This window comes from Trachemys scripta, chromosome 2, assembly GCF_013100865.1.
Source record: "Trachemys scripta elegans isolate TJP31775 chromosome 2, CAS_Tse_1.0, whole genome shotgun sequence".
NCBI classification, from domain to species: Eukaryota; Metazoa; Chordata; order Testudines; family Emydidae; genus Trachemys; species Trachemys scripta.
The window spans coordinates 56979349-56998477 of NC_048299.1; the positions used below are offsets into that span (position 1 = coordinate 56979349).

Sequence of the window (19129 nt, forward strand, 5' to 3'; positions counted from 1 at the left end):
CAGGGCAGCACCATCCTAATTGGCCATCCAGCACTCCAAAGGAACCCCTGAATCTCTTCAGAGGAATGGCTGACCTCGATCCGTGGGGGACAGTATGGAAGCTACCTGGGTCCCCTCTCAACAGTTGTTATCAAGTATTTTAGTCATGTTCTCCTTCCATCCACTTTTAGGTTCTAAGTTTATGAAAGAGAATTCTTATTGAGAAGCTAAAATTCAGACCCTGCACGGAATAATCACAACAGAGGAAATATAGGCTACAAGTATATCTGTTGAAAGCATTTTAAAAGGGAAGAGTAGTTTATTCAATGGGTCTGGAAATCAGACATTTAGAGAAGATATCTGTTTTGCAACTTTAGATACATCCAAACACTTTTAAAATGTTTTTGAATTGGGGGGGGGAGGCTTGTTTGAATGACTGAAAGAAGTTAAATACCTTTAAATATCTATTTCACTGACATTTTTGTTTGTTTTTGTTTTAAATTAGGTGAAAAAAGATTTGAGTGCCCCGAATGTTCTAAGAGGTTTATGCGGAGTGACCATCTCTCCAAACATGTCAAAACTCATCAGAACAAGAAAGGTGGTGGAACAGCCCTTGCTATTGTTACTTCAGGAGAACTGGACTCTTCAGTTACTGAGGTTCTTGGCTCTCCAAGAATTGTCACAGTTGCAGCCATTTCTCAAGATTCAAACCCAGCAACCCCTAATGTTTCAACAAACATGGAAGAATTCTGAAAGGATCATTTATATGGACACCTAGTGCTGCACTTAAGTTTACATACCTTTCATGATATGGAAGTGGGCTGGTAAAGTGGATTACAGAGCAGAAAATCATGTTTTCAGTCTTGACTTCTGTAAGTATTCCAAGTTGGAGGGTCAGCATGAGAAGTGTACACTGGTGCAACAAGACAAATTTTCAAAAATACAAACAGCGCAAATTGACATACTGGATAAACAGTTGGGGGAATACTGCTTCCATACTGTACTTTTTTAGTTATGTGGCTCTATATTATATAATTGTTTTAAATGAAAATTTCCCCCCTCTTTTAACATTTGTGTGTTGTGTTTGTAAAATCAGACAATATCAATATGACAGGGTGGATCTTGATTAGGAGTGTTGTCATTTGGAGATACTTTGTTTATAATCTGAATCTGTAATATTTTCAAGGGAACTTCTTTTCCCATAAGGCACAACAAAAATGCATAAGAATTGAGTGGTAATTATTTCTTTGCTCAGTTCTGTGGAATCTGTACATTGATTTTGGCCGTCTTTTCTCAAGTTTAGAAATTATTCAAATAGCAGTTGAATTTACATGCTGCAAAGCAGATCTGAGGTGCAGCTCAGATAATTTTGACCACTACATTATAGTAGTGTGTATAAATGACAATCACTGAACTCAGATTTCTCTCTTTCTTTGGAGAGTTAAGAGATATTTAGATTTAATGTATACATTAGAAAAAATTAAACTACAGAAATATATTAACATAAGATTTTACAGAATTAATATCTTTATGTAGGATAATAATAAAATATGGCAACTTGTGTGTTTAAATTTTGATATTCCAGTTCATTACATTTTAAGACATCAGAAATCCATTTGTTAACTTGAGTCACAAAACTCATACTTTATGAATATTTAAATTTTATGGGAATACTTGGACATTAATTACACAACTGAATTGTTTAATGAGTGTTGTAACTCATTCTCCAGTTCTCTCCTGTATATATAAATTATTATATTATGGTGAAGGTGAAGAATTCTTTATACTTTGACTAAACAGCCAAAGAAAAGGACAAATTATGACATTTTAACATCAAAAAAGGTAATTGTAAATTAATGTATTTTTTCTTTCTCTTCCTCTAAAGATTAATCATCTTATTTTCTTTCCAATTGTAAGTGCATAGGCTGGTAAGGAATATCCGCCACACATTTTCTTATATGATCAATAATTTTGAGCCTCCAGCCACAAGAGAAACTTGGGCAAAAAAGGAATATAGGTATCTTTTTATCATATAGCAACTAATTTAAAAGGTTTGATTATATTTCCAATATCATTAACTTAATAGAACATAATTGTTGGAGAAATAAAACAACTGAGCATTTTTTTATGTAAAAACTCCAATGCATACATGGAGGAAAGATGGCCAAATATTTCACACTCAGGATTTTGAATTATTTCCCATAGTCGTAAATGGAATGTTTTACAAATTTAGCCATTTGGTATCCCATGACAGTCCATTTTTTTAAATGTATACATCAAAATATTTTTGTGATATAAAAGGGAGTACAGTGCAAGAAGGATTATTCTTTTTCCTGCAGGTTAAAGATGAACAGTTTATTTGGGAAATGTTTGTATGAGACACATAACAGATACCGTGTGCATTCTCTCAGAAAACATACTTCTCATATGAATGCTTTATCAATCTTGTGATGTTTCATGTATTTTTGAAGAAAGAAATACCAATCATTGTTTACACTGTGTACACTTTAGGCCAGCCCTTTGTAGCGAAATATAAAGCTGAAGGTCTTTTATACTTTCAGTTTACATTAAAAGCTTTGAGATTAAAGGAAAAACAATTTTACACTGTGGTTATAGATTTCAAGTTTCTTAAAGCTTTTGTAGACTTGTAACAAAGTCTTTAAATTTTAGTTGGGTTTTGTACATTCTTTTGTATATTTTATTTAAAGAACTCTCAGCTGATGTATCTGGATTTAAAACATCAGAATCAATTAGATTACTACATTTAATACAAATGAACATTAGGTAGTGCTAATTGTTAATTTTGTTATATAAGAACTGAAACATCAAATATATATTTTATCATTATGCTTCACAATCAGTGCTATAAATTTCTTTATGCAAAGAAAAACTTTCCTAATGTTATGATCATGTTTCTTAGAAGTTAACAGTTTTTATAAACTGAAGGTATGAGCATTCTGCACAGCCACTTCATATTTTTTTCATGCATACTTATGTATGCAGATAAGAAACTGAAGTCATTTTTAATCTACAATGAGTCCATATTACAAATGTATCAAAATCTAAATCCGGTTGACTTCATAGTATCTAAAGTACATTCACTTACGTTAGCAGGTGCACATTTTACCGCTGGAATTAGAAACATTTTGACAGTCTGTTCTGCATACCATTCTGAGTCCACTTTTCTGTCTTAGAAGGATCGTAAATTTCAATGTCCTTTATTTGACTCAGTGGGATATAGCTGTTGTAAGTAATAGGGCACAGATGTGCAGTAGTATCTTGTTTAATGGCATTTCACTGTTCATTCCCTTTGCCACTGTTATAAAATTTTGCTTTATTGTAATTATCAGTGCAAAGTGTATTTATCATGGTAGAACTCCAGTGTTAGAATAGTTTTTTTCTTACAATATACATTCTTTGGTTAGTTTTGTGTATGTGTTGCCGATTACATTAGAAATTGGTGTTAAGTCATTATTTATCACACTCTGTCACGAGAGCAGTAATAAAAGTGTGTAATTTAGAAGAAAAAGTTAATTTGTCAAACTTAGGTAAGCATGATGTTTAGGTCCTATTTTTCAATTTTATAACTGTTTTATTGCAACAATATTTGTATTTAAGTCTTCATTTTAATGCCTTGTGGTGTTTTTTAATGCATGTCACTGAATTGTCATCCCGCATAAATTGATGTGCAGCATAGGGTATTAAATCTACATAATGATTTTGAAACAGAGAAATAGTTGATGGTAAAAATGTAAATGTTTTGCAAAAATTCCTTATAAAAAAGTTTTGTAGTAATATTTCACTTGTAAATTGTTTTCTAAAAAAATAGAAAAATTAAATAAAAAAGAGAGAGAGAGAAATAAAACCAGATTTCCCACATTCTAGAAGTTAGAACTGAATTCTGCCAGCAAAGCCTCTAAGGCATTAATTTGACATTTTTATATTGCTGATTTTTTTTTTTTTGGTAGATTTAGAACTCAAATTATGTACAAGTTGTTGCCTGCAATAACAATTTTGCAAGTAACCTATTAAAATTCCCTTGAGTTAAAAATGTTTCTTCATTTAATTACTTATAATATGAAGCAGTAATAAATTATGTTTGAATGATCTGCTCATCAAGAAGACCAGTGGAAAGCAAATGCTTCTCAATGGAGAAGCATTGGCAGCAGCCTCGGGATTCATGTAATTAAGACCTATACTTGCTGGTCTGCGTTCCCCAACTGGCAGATTCCCAGCAGGGAATTAAAAAAGCAGATTCCAGCTCAGTGTGAATTTTGTTCAGCTCTTGGAATGGAAGTTATAGTTATGCCTGAACACATTCATTTTTATTAAAGAACATTACAAGAGGTGACTGAAGGAAACATTTAACTAAGATGAGAAATAGAAGAAACTAAGAAAAAAATGTGAGAATTGCAATTTTTTAAAAAGAGACAACAGATGATAAAACCAAAATGTCTCAATTGTGTTTCAGATTAGAAATGAAATAAAACAAATCCATAGGAAGGATGAAGGTACTCACTTGAGTACTCCAAAAATTATGGTGGATTTTACTTTGTTTCAGTGATCTAGATGGATTTGTGCCGCTGGAAAACAAAGTAATGATATTTTTGCACTTTTGTAATGCCTTTTACCCATAAAACTTAAAGCATTTTATAATGAAATCTTCCAGAATTCCTGTGATGGACATACATAGTATTATGCCCACTTTACCGAAGAAGAAACAGGTACAAAAAAATTGATTGACTTGCTCTATGTTTCACACAAACTCTGGCACATATGGGAACAGGGTGGATTTGATTTAAATCATGACTTAAATCATAGTCAGGAAGACTTGATTTAATCATGGATTTCTACATAAAAGCACATTCTTATTGGTTGTTATAACCTTAATACATATTCTTCATAACTCAGAGATAGATGTAGGTTTCATTTTTAGAAGGTACACACTATACATTTTTAAAGTGATTTATTTTGAAAACTTTTCAGATTAGTTTTACAGCTATATCAGAAAATGAATGATTGGTTATTTCATTTGCCAAAGGTAATTGAAGCAGATATTTATGAAGTCATTGGGAGGTGAACTATCTCCAATTCAACAGGTTAATCATTAATATTTAGAGGATTTTCTTGTCATGCTGTATTTGAAGGAGAACATCACCAGAGAGACATTTAAATTGTTTTATTTAACTAAAACAACAACGTTATGTATTCTGGATTTTTTTCTTCAGCAGTAAATATATAATATTTTAACAAGACAAGCATATGAATTTTTGAGTTTAGTTAAACATTCAAGTTTTTTAAAATGTTTGTTTTTGTTAAAATTGTTTTTAACTAAAATAGTTAAATGAAATATTAAAAAAAAAAAAAGTTAAATCTACCATGTCAGCCAGGTCAACATGAGAAACTTAAAATATTCGCTTCTGCAACTAACTCAGTCGTCTTCACCTTCATTTTCCTGTTTGTTCATAATCTGGAAAAGAAAAATAAGCTTTCCTGCTTTTTCAGGTCCCAAATGATTTCTCAATTTGGAATGAATTAGTCCAAAGGAAGAAAATATTCTTTCTACACTGGCCAAAGAAGCTACTGCTGTTAAAAGTGAGATTATCACTTCAACAGTCTCTGAATCCAAGTGCTTAAGTGACTTCCACCAGTTCACTGGTGTGACTTTCTTTAAAATATCATCCGCAAACATATATTTCTTGAATGGTTCACCCTAAGCTCTGAAGTTTTATAGTTGGCATTATGGAGGGATGATTGCTGGGTGTCCATGTCATAGCCAACTCCTCTTCTTCAGCAGTTAAGGTTTGACCTTGATACCGACTATTGAGAATATTTGCAAGAAAATGAGCTGGAGATAGTGCTTGTCCCATTCGTTTTTTTAATGCTTGTAATTTAACTCTGTCACTGCATATTTCTCTTTTTAAGCTCTGACTCAGTTCCTTCCAAATTTCAACAGCGTCAGCAATAAAATCGCTATTTCCCTGCATTTTGTTCAAGGCTACAGAAATAGGCTTCAGGGTACTCCACATGTGTTCAACATTTCTCTTAAGCCCACTGTTGAGAACTTTGACTATGACTGTGCCATTTATTTTTTCACGATTTTGTTCGCAAACTGTCATCAGATTAGGCCAGTTCTTGATATAGTGCTCAAAACAGTCCACTACTGAGTTCCATTGCACATCTTGTGGGAGAGTTAGTTTGGGTTCCTCCCACTTTTTTCAGAGCAGCTGCTGCAAAGTGGTTGTTACGGAAGTATTTTGTAATTTCAACAACATTAGCCTTTGTTCTGGAACACTGAAGTCTTTGGCTAGGAGGTGCATCAAATGAGCACTGCAACCGTATATTATTAGCTTGGGACTCTCTTCACTGTCTTTTAAATTTCTTCCCATCTTGGATACATTTGTAGCATTGTCTGTGACCAAGCTGCATACTAGACATTGGAATTTTTTTCACAGTTATAGCTTTTACTGTTACTTCTTGTAAGTATTCTGCTGTGTGTGCATTTCCTGATGTATCAATTGTTTCTGTAAGAAAGACATACCCTTCTTCTGTTGTCACACAAGCACTTACAACAGGATTGTTGTGGACATTGCTCCACCCATCAAGACTCAGGTTAACAATTTCACCCTCTAGACCTTTTGTACACTGCTCAATTTCTCTTTCATACACTTTATCCAGCAATTTGCCTGCAACATCTGCTCTGTTGGGTGGACTCTATCCTGGTCTAATGACTGAACCATGTTAATGAAGTGTGGGTTCTCAGTCATACAGAAAGGAGAGTTTGTTGCATAAACAAACACAGCAATTTTTTCATCAATTGCCTCTTTTTGTAATTTGTTGGTTCTTATCACAAACTTATCTATGGTTGTTTCTGGATGATTGAGTTGTTTTTTTCTTTTTGCTACAGGTGATATACTGTGGCTATGTGACATGTGATGGACTGAAACACTATCATTGGCAGATAACTCTGAAACTATAGAAAATGATGGTGATCTTGAAGGTGGATAGTCTTCAGAATCCTGTATGTTGAGGATGGATTCTCCTAAACAAAATAAGTCAATGCAGTTATTTAATTATTATTATCATACTGCTCATTTAGTATTTCTCAATGCATTCACTGACACTCAGTACTACTTTAAAGGTGAAATTGTAAAAGGAAGATCTGCCTATTTCAGCTATTTATTTTTTTATCACAACTGCATCTAAAATGATAGTACCATAGAATAACAACTATATTTTTTGCTCAAACATGAGAATTCAAGAATAGTCCAGAAGGGAAGGCAGACAGTCCTTAAGAAAGAAGTATGAAATAAAAAAGTTTACCAACCTGAAGATCCTGCATGTTCAGACATGTCCCTTTCATCAGCTTCAACACAGCTTTCTCCTGAGAAGGAACACTTCTCATGATGATGTTTCATTCGGGCAACCAGGCCTTGCATTTCTTTGTTGCTCTGTTTGCATTTTGCATGCATGCATGTCTTACCCACAGGTAAAGGAACTTTATTAAAATATTCCCAAACTGGGTCTCTTTTATGGCCTGCTGCCATTATAGATTTTCCCTTCTAGTGAGAGAATGGTATGGTAGATCTCAAATCAATGAAAGGTACACTCAGAAAGACCTCAAGACTTCTGGAATATGCTGCTCAGTTTCACTTTCGTTTCTACTGCCTGTCCCTCCCTTCTCACATTTATCTCCAGACTTCTTCTCCTTGTCCAGATCTAGTCCGACTCCAACTATCTTCTATTCATTGAACTTTTTGAAACTTTGCACTTTTAGAGAGAGGTAAGGGATTGACTCTGTGTTCACAATTTGCAGAGGGACAATAGGGTTGAGATCTGTTATTTCTCACCTCTATCTATTATTTATTTATTTAAAACATTTTTGCTGTTAACAAGCATGTTATCTGTGGAGACACAAATCCACAGTTTGAGAACTGCAAAACTAAGCATCTCTGATGGTATCTTCTAGACTGAGAACTGAGTCCAATTGGGTAGATAGAAAGATTAACCTAAATAATCTATACAGAAGCCCCTGGAACCGCATAAGATTGGGTCCCTAATCCATGAACTATTGGAACTCATTTAGAAAACTTATCTTAAACTTTACATGAATATGTCTCATACTATAGAATTAGAATTTATAATCCCTATTCCATGATGATATCTTTGAGCTATAATGTATCTTAATTAAAACTATCTTTAGATAGGTTTTTTCCTCAAAAAGCATTTTATCAAAAAAATCTGATTTAAAAAAAAATCAGATTTTTTAAATTTAAATCATTGATTTTTATCCACCTTGGATGGGAACAGAATCTAAATTCCCGAGTCCTAGTCTTGATTTAAGACAACCATCCTTCTCCTCTAATACAGACCTAGAATCCATGAGCTTCATTGTATCTACATGTTTGATGAGATATGTTTAATTTCAAGTTTCATTAACTTCTATTTGAGTAGAATAACTAATACTACACAAAGCTTTCAACTGTAGCCAAAGTCTAATAGATTTTGAATTAAAATCTATAGTTTTATGTAACCTATTACTAAGTCTATATTACAAAGTAATTTTAAAAAGACATTTTACAGGGGCACAGGATTCTTATTTTTAGACGTCTACTACTGAATGTTCTAAATTTTCTTAAATTGTTGAGAAGAGAAAAATCCTTCACTTTGCATCCATCACTGTAGTATAGTATCAGAAAATGTAACACAAAACTTAAACCAATTAGGAGACTATGGATAAATATTCAAACTTTCATTCTGTCCCCTTTATGTATGTGCCTTAAAATGTGGCCTTTCTATCATCTACTTTTTGTCAAATGTAAAATGTAATTCCAAATGGAATTTCTTATATAAGCTTAGATACAATAAAATAAAAATAATGCATTGTACATACAGTATATACATTGATATACTTTTGTGAAATAGATACTGTGCAGGTAGGCTAGTAACAACATTTTATATCCAGTTAAGTGGCAAAATACAGTATTAGAATTTTTCTGTAATGACCATAGATCAGCTCCATCCCCCCCTCCCCTGGCTCCCACACCCCAGCTACTTCACACCTTTCTAACAAACCTAGGAATTCCATTAGATTAAGGGGAATCGTCAGGTGGCATAGTAGGCCCTATATCATTTTGCCCCACCCCCGTTGTCTCATGAGAGAGGGGTATGTTAGGAGTTTCCTGAGGAAAATGAGATGTGTCTAGAGCAGCGTATCTCAAATGTAGCCACCGTGGTCGCATGCAGCCACCAGGGGCTTTTTCTTGTGGCCACAGCCTCCTAGGCAATAACGGGGGGTTGGGGGGGATGACACAAGCAGTGGCCCCTTCCTCAGGGCCACCAGCAAAAGTTGGACCCTGCCCCTCCCCCCCCGAGGCCACAAATGCTAGATGAGCAGGCAGCCAGTGAGTTCCCCACCTTTCTGAGAGTGGTGAGGCTCAGACTTCAGCCTTGGTGTGGTGGGCGGCAGGCTCCGGTCATGGGACTTAAGGCTGCAGACCTAGACCCCCGCCATGGGTGCCGGCCCTCGGCTTACCACCCCCCTGCATTGCCTCTGGCCCCTGCTGCCTCCCCGGCCCCCCACCCATCCCCTCCATCGCCACTGGCCCCCACTGTCTCCCTATCCACCTCCCCATCCAGGACTCAATTTGTTCCCTAGCTTGCCAGGGCCGAATAAATCTGCTGTGAAAATGGATACTTGTATGTTTGTTAATATCACTTTTCACAGCCTCCCAGCTAGCTGGTAAGTCTGCTGTGAAAAGTGATATTAACAAACATACAATTACTTTTCACAGCAGCAGACTTACCAACTAGCAAGTCTTAAAAAAAACAGGCAACCAAAAAGTAATAGAAATAACAACAACAACAAAAAAGACAAGAATGTGCAGAGCACCTTATTTGTCTTTCTATTCTGTTTAGGTCCAGTAAAGAATAGAGACGACTGTACATTATTATTATTGAGGCTGCAAAATAAACTCTACATAAATAAATTACAATGTTTTGGATGTGTATATGTGCATATTTATTTCCTCCCTTCCCCCTCCCCCCAAAAAAAGTTTAAGTGTTTTAGGAAAAGTCTAAACTTCCTAATGTCCAGTTTATATCCATTTGTTCTTGTGTCCACATTGGTACTAAACTTAAATAATTCCTCTCCCTCCCTGATATTTATCCCTCTGATATATTTATAAAGAGCAATCATATCTCCCCTCAGCCTTCTTTTGGTTAGGCTAAACAAGCCAAGCTCTTTGAGTCTCCTTTCATAAGACAAGGTTTTCCATTCCTCGAATCATCCTAGTAGCCCTTCTCTGTACCTGTTCCAGTTTGAATTCATCCTTCTTAAACATGGGAGACCAGAACTGCACACAATATTCCAGATGAGATCTTACCAGTGCCTTGTATAATGGTACTAACACCTCCTTATCTTTACTGGAAATACCTCACCTGATGCATCCCAAGACCGCATTCGCTTTTTTAACGGCCGTATCACATTGGTGGCTCATCGTCATCCCGTGATCAACCAATACTTCAAGGTCCTTCTCCTCCTCTGTTATTTCCAACTGATGTGTCCCCAATTTATAACCAAAATTCTTGTTATTAATCCCTAAATGCATGATCTTGCACTTTTCACTATTAAATTTCATCCTGTTACTATTATTCCAGTTTACAAGGTCATCCAGATCTTCCTGTATGATATCTCGGTCCTTCTCTGTATTAGCAATACCACCCAGCTTTGTGTCATCCACAAACTTTATTAGTACATTCCCACTTTTTGTGCCAAGGTCAATATTAAAAAGATTAAATAAGATTAGTCCCAAAACCAATTCCTGAGGAACTCCACTAGTAACCTCCTTCCAGCCTGACCGTTCACCTTTCAGTACGACCCGTTGTAGGAACTTTAACCAGTTCCTTATCCATCTTTCAATTTTCATATTGATCCCCATCTTTTCCAATTTAGCTAATAATTCTCCATGTGGAACCGTATTAAATGCCTAACTGAAATCGAGGTAAATTAGATCCACTGCGTTTCCTTTGTCTAAAAAATCTGTTACCTTCTCAAAGAAGGAGATCAGATTGGTTTGGCATGATCTACCTTTTGTAAAACCATGTTGTATTTTGTCCCAATTACCATTGACCTCAATGTCCTTAACTACTTTCTCCTTCAAAAATTTTTCCAAGACCTTGCATACTACAGATGTCAAACTAACTGGCCTATAGTTACTCGGATCACTTTTTTTTCCTTTCTTAAAAATAGGAACTATGTTAGCAATTCTCCAGTCATACAGTACAACCCCTGAGTTTACTGATTCATTAAAAATTCTTGCTAATGGGCTTGCAATTTCATGTGCCAGTTCCTTTAATATTCTTGGATGAAGATTATCTGGGCCCCCCGATTTAGCCCCATTAAGCTGTTCGAGTTTGGCTTCTACCTCGGATGTGGTAATATCTACCTCCATATCTTCATTCCCATTTGTCATCCTACCATTATCTGTAAGCTCCTCATTAACCTCATTAAAGACTGAGGCAAAGTATTTGTTTAGATATTGGGCCATGCCTAGATTATCCTTAACCTCCACTCCATCCTCAGTGTTTAGCGGTCCCACTTCTTCTTTCTTTGTTTTCTTCTTATTTATATGGCTATAGAACCTTTTACTATTGGTTTTGATTCCCTTTGCAAGGTCCAACTGTACATGGCTTTTGGCCTTTCTCACTTTATCCCTACGTGTTCTGACCTCAATAAGGTAGCTTTCCTTGCTAATCCCTCCCATCTTCCACTCCTTGTAGGCTTTCTGCTTTTTCTTAATAACCTCTTTGAGATGCTTGCTCATCCAGCTTGGTCTACAACTCCTGCCTATGAATTGTTTCCCCTTTCTTGGGATGCAGGCTTCTGATAGTTTCTGCAACTTTGACTTGAAGTAATTCCAGGCCTTTAGATCCACTAATTCTTCAGTCCAATCCACTTCCCTAACTAATTTCCTTAATTCTTTAAAGTTAGCCCTTTTAAAATCAAAAACCCTAGTCCCAGCTCTACTGGGAGCTCCACACTGGACTCCTCTTCAATGGTACCATCCTGCTTCGAGAAGAATCTGCTAACCACCATGCCTGTAGAGCAGTGGTGGGCAACCTGCAGCCCTTCAGGATAATCCGCCGATGGGCTGGGAGACAGTTTGTTTACATTGACCGTCCGCATGCACGGCCACTCACAGCTCCCAGTGGCCGCGGTTCACCCTTCCTGGCGAATGGGAGTGGCGGGAAGCGGTGTCCAGCATGTCCTTGCAGATCACACCGATTCCCACAGCTCCCATTGGCCGGGAATGGCGAACTGCGGCCACTGGGAGCTGCAGGCGGCCATGCCTGTGGATGGTCAGTGTAAACAAACCCTCACGGCCCACCAGCAGCTTACTCTGATGGGTCTCAGGTTGCCCACCACTGCCCTCGAGGTACTGGATCCATTGACACCCGTTTCTGGGCCCCTTGCACTCTGGGATGTACTGAAACCTTTACCTCTCTGGACAATATTTATCTTTGTACCCTACCCTCCTCCTCTGTTTATGGGTCCAGTCCTCCTCAGGGACATCTGTACATCATAAGAAGCCACCTTGAGGGGAAAGAAATTGTCCCCATCCCTTGCACAAGTCAGAGCAGGTATCCACCAGTACCATCAGCACCTCTGGTAGAACGTGAACCCACCATCTTGTCATCCAAGTCTGATGTTCTAGATGAACCTTCACCTCACAGGGAAGCCAGCTCATGCAGAGGTTCCAGGATATCTGGAGCTGTCCTAACAGATATGACTACCCAAGAGACCAACAGTACCCAGTACCTTGGGGCCCTCTGCAACTGGTCAACCCTTTATACTGGCCATAGTGGAGTTCATAGCCTCTCTGTGCTAGGTAACCCGGATCTGTGCACGAATCACAATGACTCTCTCCTTGTAGCCGACACCAACTGGCTCCGTTGGAGAAGGCAAAGGAAGAAATTGAGCCTGATTCAACAGTACTGGCGCTTCCAGTGGGTATGTCATCTCCCTCCCCTGCTGATGCAGTTACTCCATTATCACCATCCTCATTTGATCACAGACAATACCCCGAGCTGTGGCAGAGGGTGGTGACTGAACTCAAGATCCTAGTAGAGAAGGTCCATAACACATCGCATAGGATCCTGCTTGTCTTACAATCCTCTGATCCTAGTCAGGTGACCCTCCTAGTCAATGAGGTCATAATGGAACTGGCCAGGGTAGTATGCCATACCCCATCATCCTGTCCCACACCCTGAAATGGTCTCACAGGCAATATTTTGTACTAGCTAAAGGGGTAAAGTTTCTGGTTACTCACCCATGCCCAACACATTAGTGGTGCAGGCAGCCACAGAGAGAACCAGACGTAGCACCCCAAGGCAGCCCCAACAGACAAGGGATCCAAACATCTTGATCTTCTTGGGAGGAAGGTATTTTCATTGATCAGCTTTCAGTTCAGAATTGCTGTGTACCAAGTTCTGTTAGCAAAATATTTCACTAATTACTGTAAATTTGTGGAGTACCAGGGCAAACTTCCCCTAGAGGAGAGGGCCCAATTCCAAGCCTTCACTGATGATGGCAAGCTGGTGGCTAAGACTTCACTCGATGCAGCAATAAACCCAGCAGATAATGCATCTAGAGCTATAGCCATAGTCACATTACATGAATCATAGCTTCATTTTTCAGTATTCCCCAAGGAACTCCAGAATACCATTGAGGGCTTGCCCTTTGATGAGTCCAATCTCTTCAGCGAAAAGACTGATGAGTAGTTACACTTATTAAAGGACTCCAGGATGACCCTCCATTCCCTGAGCATTTATACATCAACCCTAAAAACATCACAGGCAGGTATATAAGCAGACCTCCCCCTCAATGGATGATGCCCCTCTGTTATCCTGGACAGACCAACTGAGTTATGTCTTTCCTCCCATTCCACTGCTATCACAGGTTCTGCAGAAGATTTGTTATGGCAAAGCTTATGTCAATTGTGATCCAAGAACCCCTTAATGCTAACTGGCAAAGGAGCATCCTGATTCTGGTATGTACATTCTTGTTCATCAAAGAATATCATGTGAAGTCTTAAATAAAAGCGAGGGTGTCACAGGTTATTAATGTTGTGAAATGCAAGTACAAATGCTATGTAATGTTATGTGTATCTTCTGAAAATATGTTCTTAAACTCTGTATAGAGATATGAGTCACCAACAGAAGTGAAAAAAACTGATTTTATGTCAGAGGTGTCTTCACCTGGCGCTATCAGAATGTAAATTAAGCATTGTACACTAATACAATGGTTACTATTTACATACAAAGTCAACAGAGAGATGTGAAGTCAACAGGGAAGTAGGACACAGGAAAAAATAAGACATAGATGGTTATCCTGTGTGAGTACAGACAATGAGCTTTGGAGAGTGTAAGTAGAAGGCAAAGATGACACTTCCTCATCCTGCACTTGGGAAGTAAATGGGGAGTGTGTTTACATTCATGAAAACAGGATCTCAGCCAACCTTGGTTGAAACACTGCAGTGGACTTTGGGGGTGAGATTAACTCCTTTAGATAGGAGGTTAGCCTGTTAGTTGAGTTTTGTCTCCAGAAAGTGTATTATGACTTTGTTTTAAATGTAAGCATTTGTTTTGAATGCTCTTACTCACTATCACTTGAATCTTGATAATAAACTTATTCTGGTATTCACTGTAAATATATCTAAGTCATGTGATATGAAAAAAGATGCTGATGCAGAGTTGAATCACACAAGCTGGTGTGCATACTGTTCCTTCGGGTACAGCAGATTTCCTACTACTGTGACAGCTCAGTAGATAAGGGGATGAACACTACAGGGGGAATGCTTCCAAGGGACTTGGGGACTGGGGTGCACCAATTGTTAACCTGCAAGTCAAAGAAGGGCTGGCATAGTCCAGAGGAGAGTACTTGGCTGGCTAATGGGCCGGTGGTGTCAGGGAGCTGACACCCAGATAAGCACAAGCAAGACTCCCTCAAGCTGGAGACTGCAGGGGTGGGGAGAGAACAAGTTGACTCACAGTCCTGAGTACCCCAAGAACTGTCACATTCTCATTGCACCCAAGTGGCCCAGACAATTCTTGCTTCTGAACCTCTTACAAATGTCAATGTGTCTCTCATTAGCATCCATCCCTTCCTGGACCTGTTAACTCAGGAGAACGGCAAGATCAAACATCCCAACACAAACCATCTACACCTCATGGCCTGGTATTTGGACATAAGAACATAGAGTATTCAGGTTCAGAGGCAGTTCAATCTGTTCTCACTCAAAGAAAAAAAGACTCCAGAAAATTCTGTTTAGCTAAATGGAGTAGTTTTTCTACCTGGATGTAACAGAACCTGTTATCTCCAGAATCAGGCTATGTCTACACTGGGAGGGGTTCGATTTAAGATACGCAAATTCAGCTACGTGAATTCGACGTATCCGATCCGACTTACCCCGCTGTGAGGACTGCGGCAAATCGACCACCGCAGCTCCCCCATCGACGGCGCTTACTCCTACCTGGGCTGGTGGAGTTAGCGCGTCGATTCGGGGATCGATTGTCGCGTCCCGACAAGATGTGGTAATTCGATCCCCGAGAGATCGATTTCTACCTGCTGATCTAGGCGGGTAGTGAAGACAAACCCTCAGTAGACATCCCTGCTACTTTAGACTATCACCTGTCCCTGAAGCTGTCAGGGCTTTCCATTAATTAGCTAGGGTCCATCTATCAGCAATTGGTACCTTCCATCCTCCAGTAGAAGGCTACTTTATTTTTACTCAGCCAACAACAGTTAGATTCCTGAAAGATCTCATTAGTACTTTGCCATTGGTGGTAAAACCTACATTACAATGGGACCTCAGTCTTGTATTCTCAGTACTTATACTATCCTTTGAATTGTTGGCCATGTGTGTAGTGCCTCCCCATGAAGGTCGCCTTCCTAGTCACCATCACATCAGCCAGAAGGGTGACTGAACTAGTAGCTCTCCTGGCTGACCCACCATACACCATATTTCATAAGGAAAAGGTGTGATGGGTTGTTACTCCTGGGGTGCAGTCTGGGAGCTGTGGGAACTGCTGCGCCACTCTGAAACACAGCGGGGTTGGGGACATAGCCAACCTCACCCAGGCCCTATCATCACCCAATACCACAGCAAGTGGCACCACTCAGCCAAACTGGGCTACCTGAGTGCAAACAGCAGACCCAGCCAGTTTCCCAGCTCCCCAGGCACCCCGCCCCCCCCCCCCCCCGAGAATAAACCAAAATTATATCATCTTGCACTGCACAGGGATCTGTACAGTGTGAGCTCATTAATATGTCTGCCCCTCCCTCAATGTGGATAGGAATATGCACACTCATGGTAACTAAGCTGGTATTTTCCCCAGACACTTCACTTAAAGGCACATTGGTTTAGGTTAAAATATAAAACAAGTTTATTAACCACAAAAGACAGATCTTAAGTGATTAAGTAAGAGCAAACAGATCAAAGCAGATTAATTAATAAATAAACAAAAATGCAAACTAAGCCTAAGACACTAGAAAGATAGGATATGAATTAGGAAATTCTCCCCCTGGCTGATGATACAAGCAGGCTTCCAGATTCTTAAGGGACAAGGTGCATTTGCTTTGCAGCTTGGGATTCCCTCCCCGCTTCCAAGTCTTTTTCTTTTGGAGCTTCTCTCAGGTGTTGAGTTGTGGGGGAGTGAAGAACAACAGATGATGTCACTCCCTGCCTTATATAGCTTTGTTGATGAGCTGTTAGCACTGTTGGCTTTTTCATTGTTGTACCAGAAAGGCTGGGTGTTTTCCAGAGTAAGCCCATTTGAAATACAGATCCACAGTCAATATTCGTAACTTCAGATACAAAAATGATACATGCATAAAATAGGATAATCATATTCAGCAAATCATAACTTTTCCAATGTCACCTTACATGACCTGTCTTGCACAAAATGCATCATAATTATGCTATAATCATATAATAATAATATTAGTAGGATGAATATGGGGTGTAGTGTCACAGAAGGTTTCCCTTCAACTCCTCCCAAACTTCATTCACAAGGTAATTTTTGAGTTTCACATAAATCAACCTATTCATTTGCCAGCATTCTATTTGAAACCTCGTGTTTCCAATAAGGAGAGAATAAGGACACTCTTTCAGTGTCAGCTGGACTTTAGCATTCTCTCTGCAAAGAACGAAAACAATTAGGAAATCACTGTGGGTGTTTGTTGCTATAGTAGATCAACTGTGAGGACACGTATTATCTGCTCAGAGACTCTCTAAGTGGCTCTCAGGCTGCATCATTCTTTGTTATTAGTTGGCTCTCATTACTCCGTTGGACAGGGTAAGGGCCCATTCTACTAGAGCACAAGAAACCGCAACAGCATCTCTTTGAGAAGTACCTACACTGACCTCTTCTGCCGATGCAGCTGTTCAGACAACAGTTTCACAGACACCTATACCAACTGCATCCTCGCACACACACACACACCCTCCACTATGTATACTGCTTACCAATCACTCATGTGTGGAATGCATATAGGGACTGGCACTTAAAGAAGAAATGGAAGTTACTTACCTGAACAGGAGGTTCTTCAAGATGGTAGTCCCTACTATTCTACTACCTGCCGGCCTTCCCCTCTGTTTTGGATCTTATCTGATTTGTGGTAAGGAGAGAAAGTGGAGAGGCATTGGTTGACACCACCCCTTATATTCTCTGTATGGAGCACAAGAAGAGCAACTGCACAGGTGCTGGCCAATGGACACTACTTGCAAGAAGTCTCTGGTGCATGGAGTGTATGTGTACCCATGTGTGGAATACATACTGAGACCACACATCTCGAAGAACCTTCAGTCACAGGTAATTAACCTCCATTTTTCTATGTAGCTTTGTTTGCTTTATCTTTATAATTGTTAATAGGATATCTTTGAAATTGGGTTCTGACTGAAATTTGTCTTCGACTGTCTGACCTTTCATTGTTGGCTGATATATTTTAAAAAGCATTGTCTTTTACAAAACAAAATTTGATAGGGTGTATATCCTCAGTATATCTGGAGTAGCATGTAGTTTTTAAAAACACTTAATTTGAATTTAGGATCATTTGTAGATGTTATTTGTAATATCTGATAGTGCTGACAGCTAAATTTTATGTATCATGTACATAAATTTGTTGGGCTATGTGCAAGTATGCATGGTGGGCAGTGTGCATATAAATTTGATAGACTTTTGGATGGGCTTGATGCACCATGCGTTCATGCAGTCTCTTGAGGAGCTACAATTTTCGGTCAGATTTTATTCTACAACAGAGAAGGGTTTTATGGTTAGCTGCTGACCTAATACACATGGGTTCATATGCAGTTGCTGATGGATTAAATCTTTTCAGTAACCACTTGCACTTCTGTTCCCGCCCTCAGGAATGCCCCCCTCTTATGCAACCCTTCATCTCTGCTTAAACTTTAAAAATAAGTAAGTTAATACATAAAAAACTTAATTATGAGGCACTAACGGGTGCTACATGCATAACAGAACTGATGCTAACTCCCAAAAGCCAAGCAATGAAAGGTTAAACCACTGAACAGGACATGCCTGCTTCTCCACTCATAGGCGCACACCACTGCAACAGCTACTGTACACCAGACCACAACTTTGCTCTGCCCCATAAGGAATACCAGCCTTCCACCGTCCTCTTCACCAAACTACCCTCTCAGCTCTCACAACACAAGACATTATTACACAAGACATCAACAACTAATAGTGTTGGAAGAGAATTGTTTGTTAAAAGAAAAGAGCAAGTTGGGGTTTGGAGAGGGTCAAGTTTGGGGTGCAGGGTTACAGATGTGCTATTTTCCTGCAGTCTTTGCATTTGGCAGTGAGGCTTACCTCTATTAAAAATAGCCATTATCTTCCACTGTTTCTAATGGGACTGAGGCCAAGCAAACCGTAAGGAAGGTGATCACTTTCTGGGCTGCTGGACAATAAACCATGAGGGGGCAGGGAAATGGAAGTGTGCAGTAGGTAAGATTTAACATGCAAGAGGCAGGAGACTGAAAGGACTGGAAGAGGAAATGGGACATTGTGGGACAGGAAACGGGGGGAGTGTGAAAGAGAATGTGAATGTGGCAGGGAAGGACTAGGT

At 38.9% G+C, this 19129-nt stretch overlaps 1 protein-coding gene across 2 annotated transcripts in view; it reads left to right on the forward strand.

Annotated features, from left to right (window-relative positions):
- SP4 (Sp4 transcription factor) overlaps positions 1-4831 on the forward strand; it is a 60153-nt gene extending 55322 nt beyond the window's left edge. For both annotated transcript variants that reach the window (XM_034760595.1, XM_034760594.1), the window contains one exon: positions 485-4831. In XM_034760595.1, the coding sequence (XP_034616486.1) occupies positions 485-732 (248 nt within the window). In that variant the 3' untranslated portion in view covers positions 733-4831. The remainder of the gene's footprint in view (positions 1-484) is intronic.
- Positions 4832-19129: the final 14298 nt, after the last annotated feature.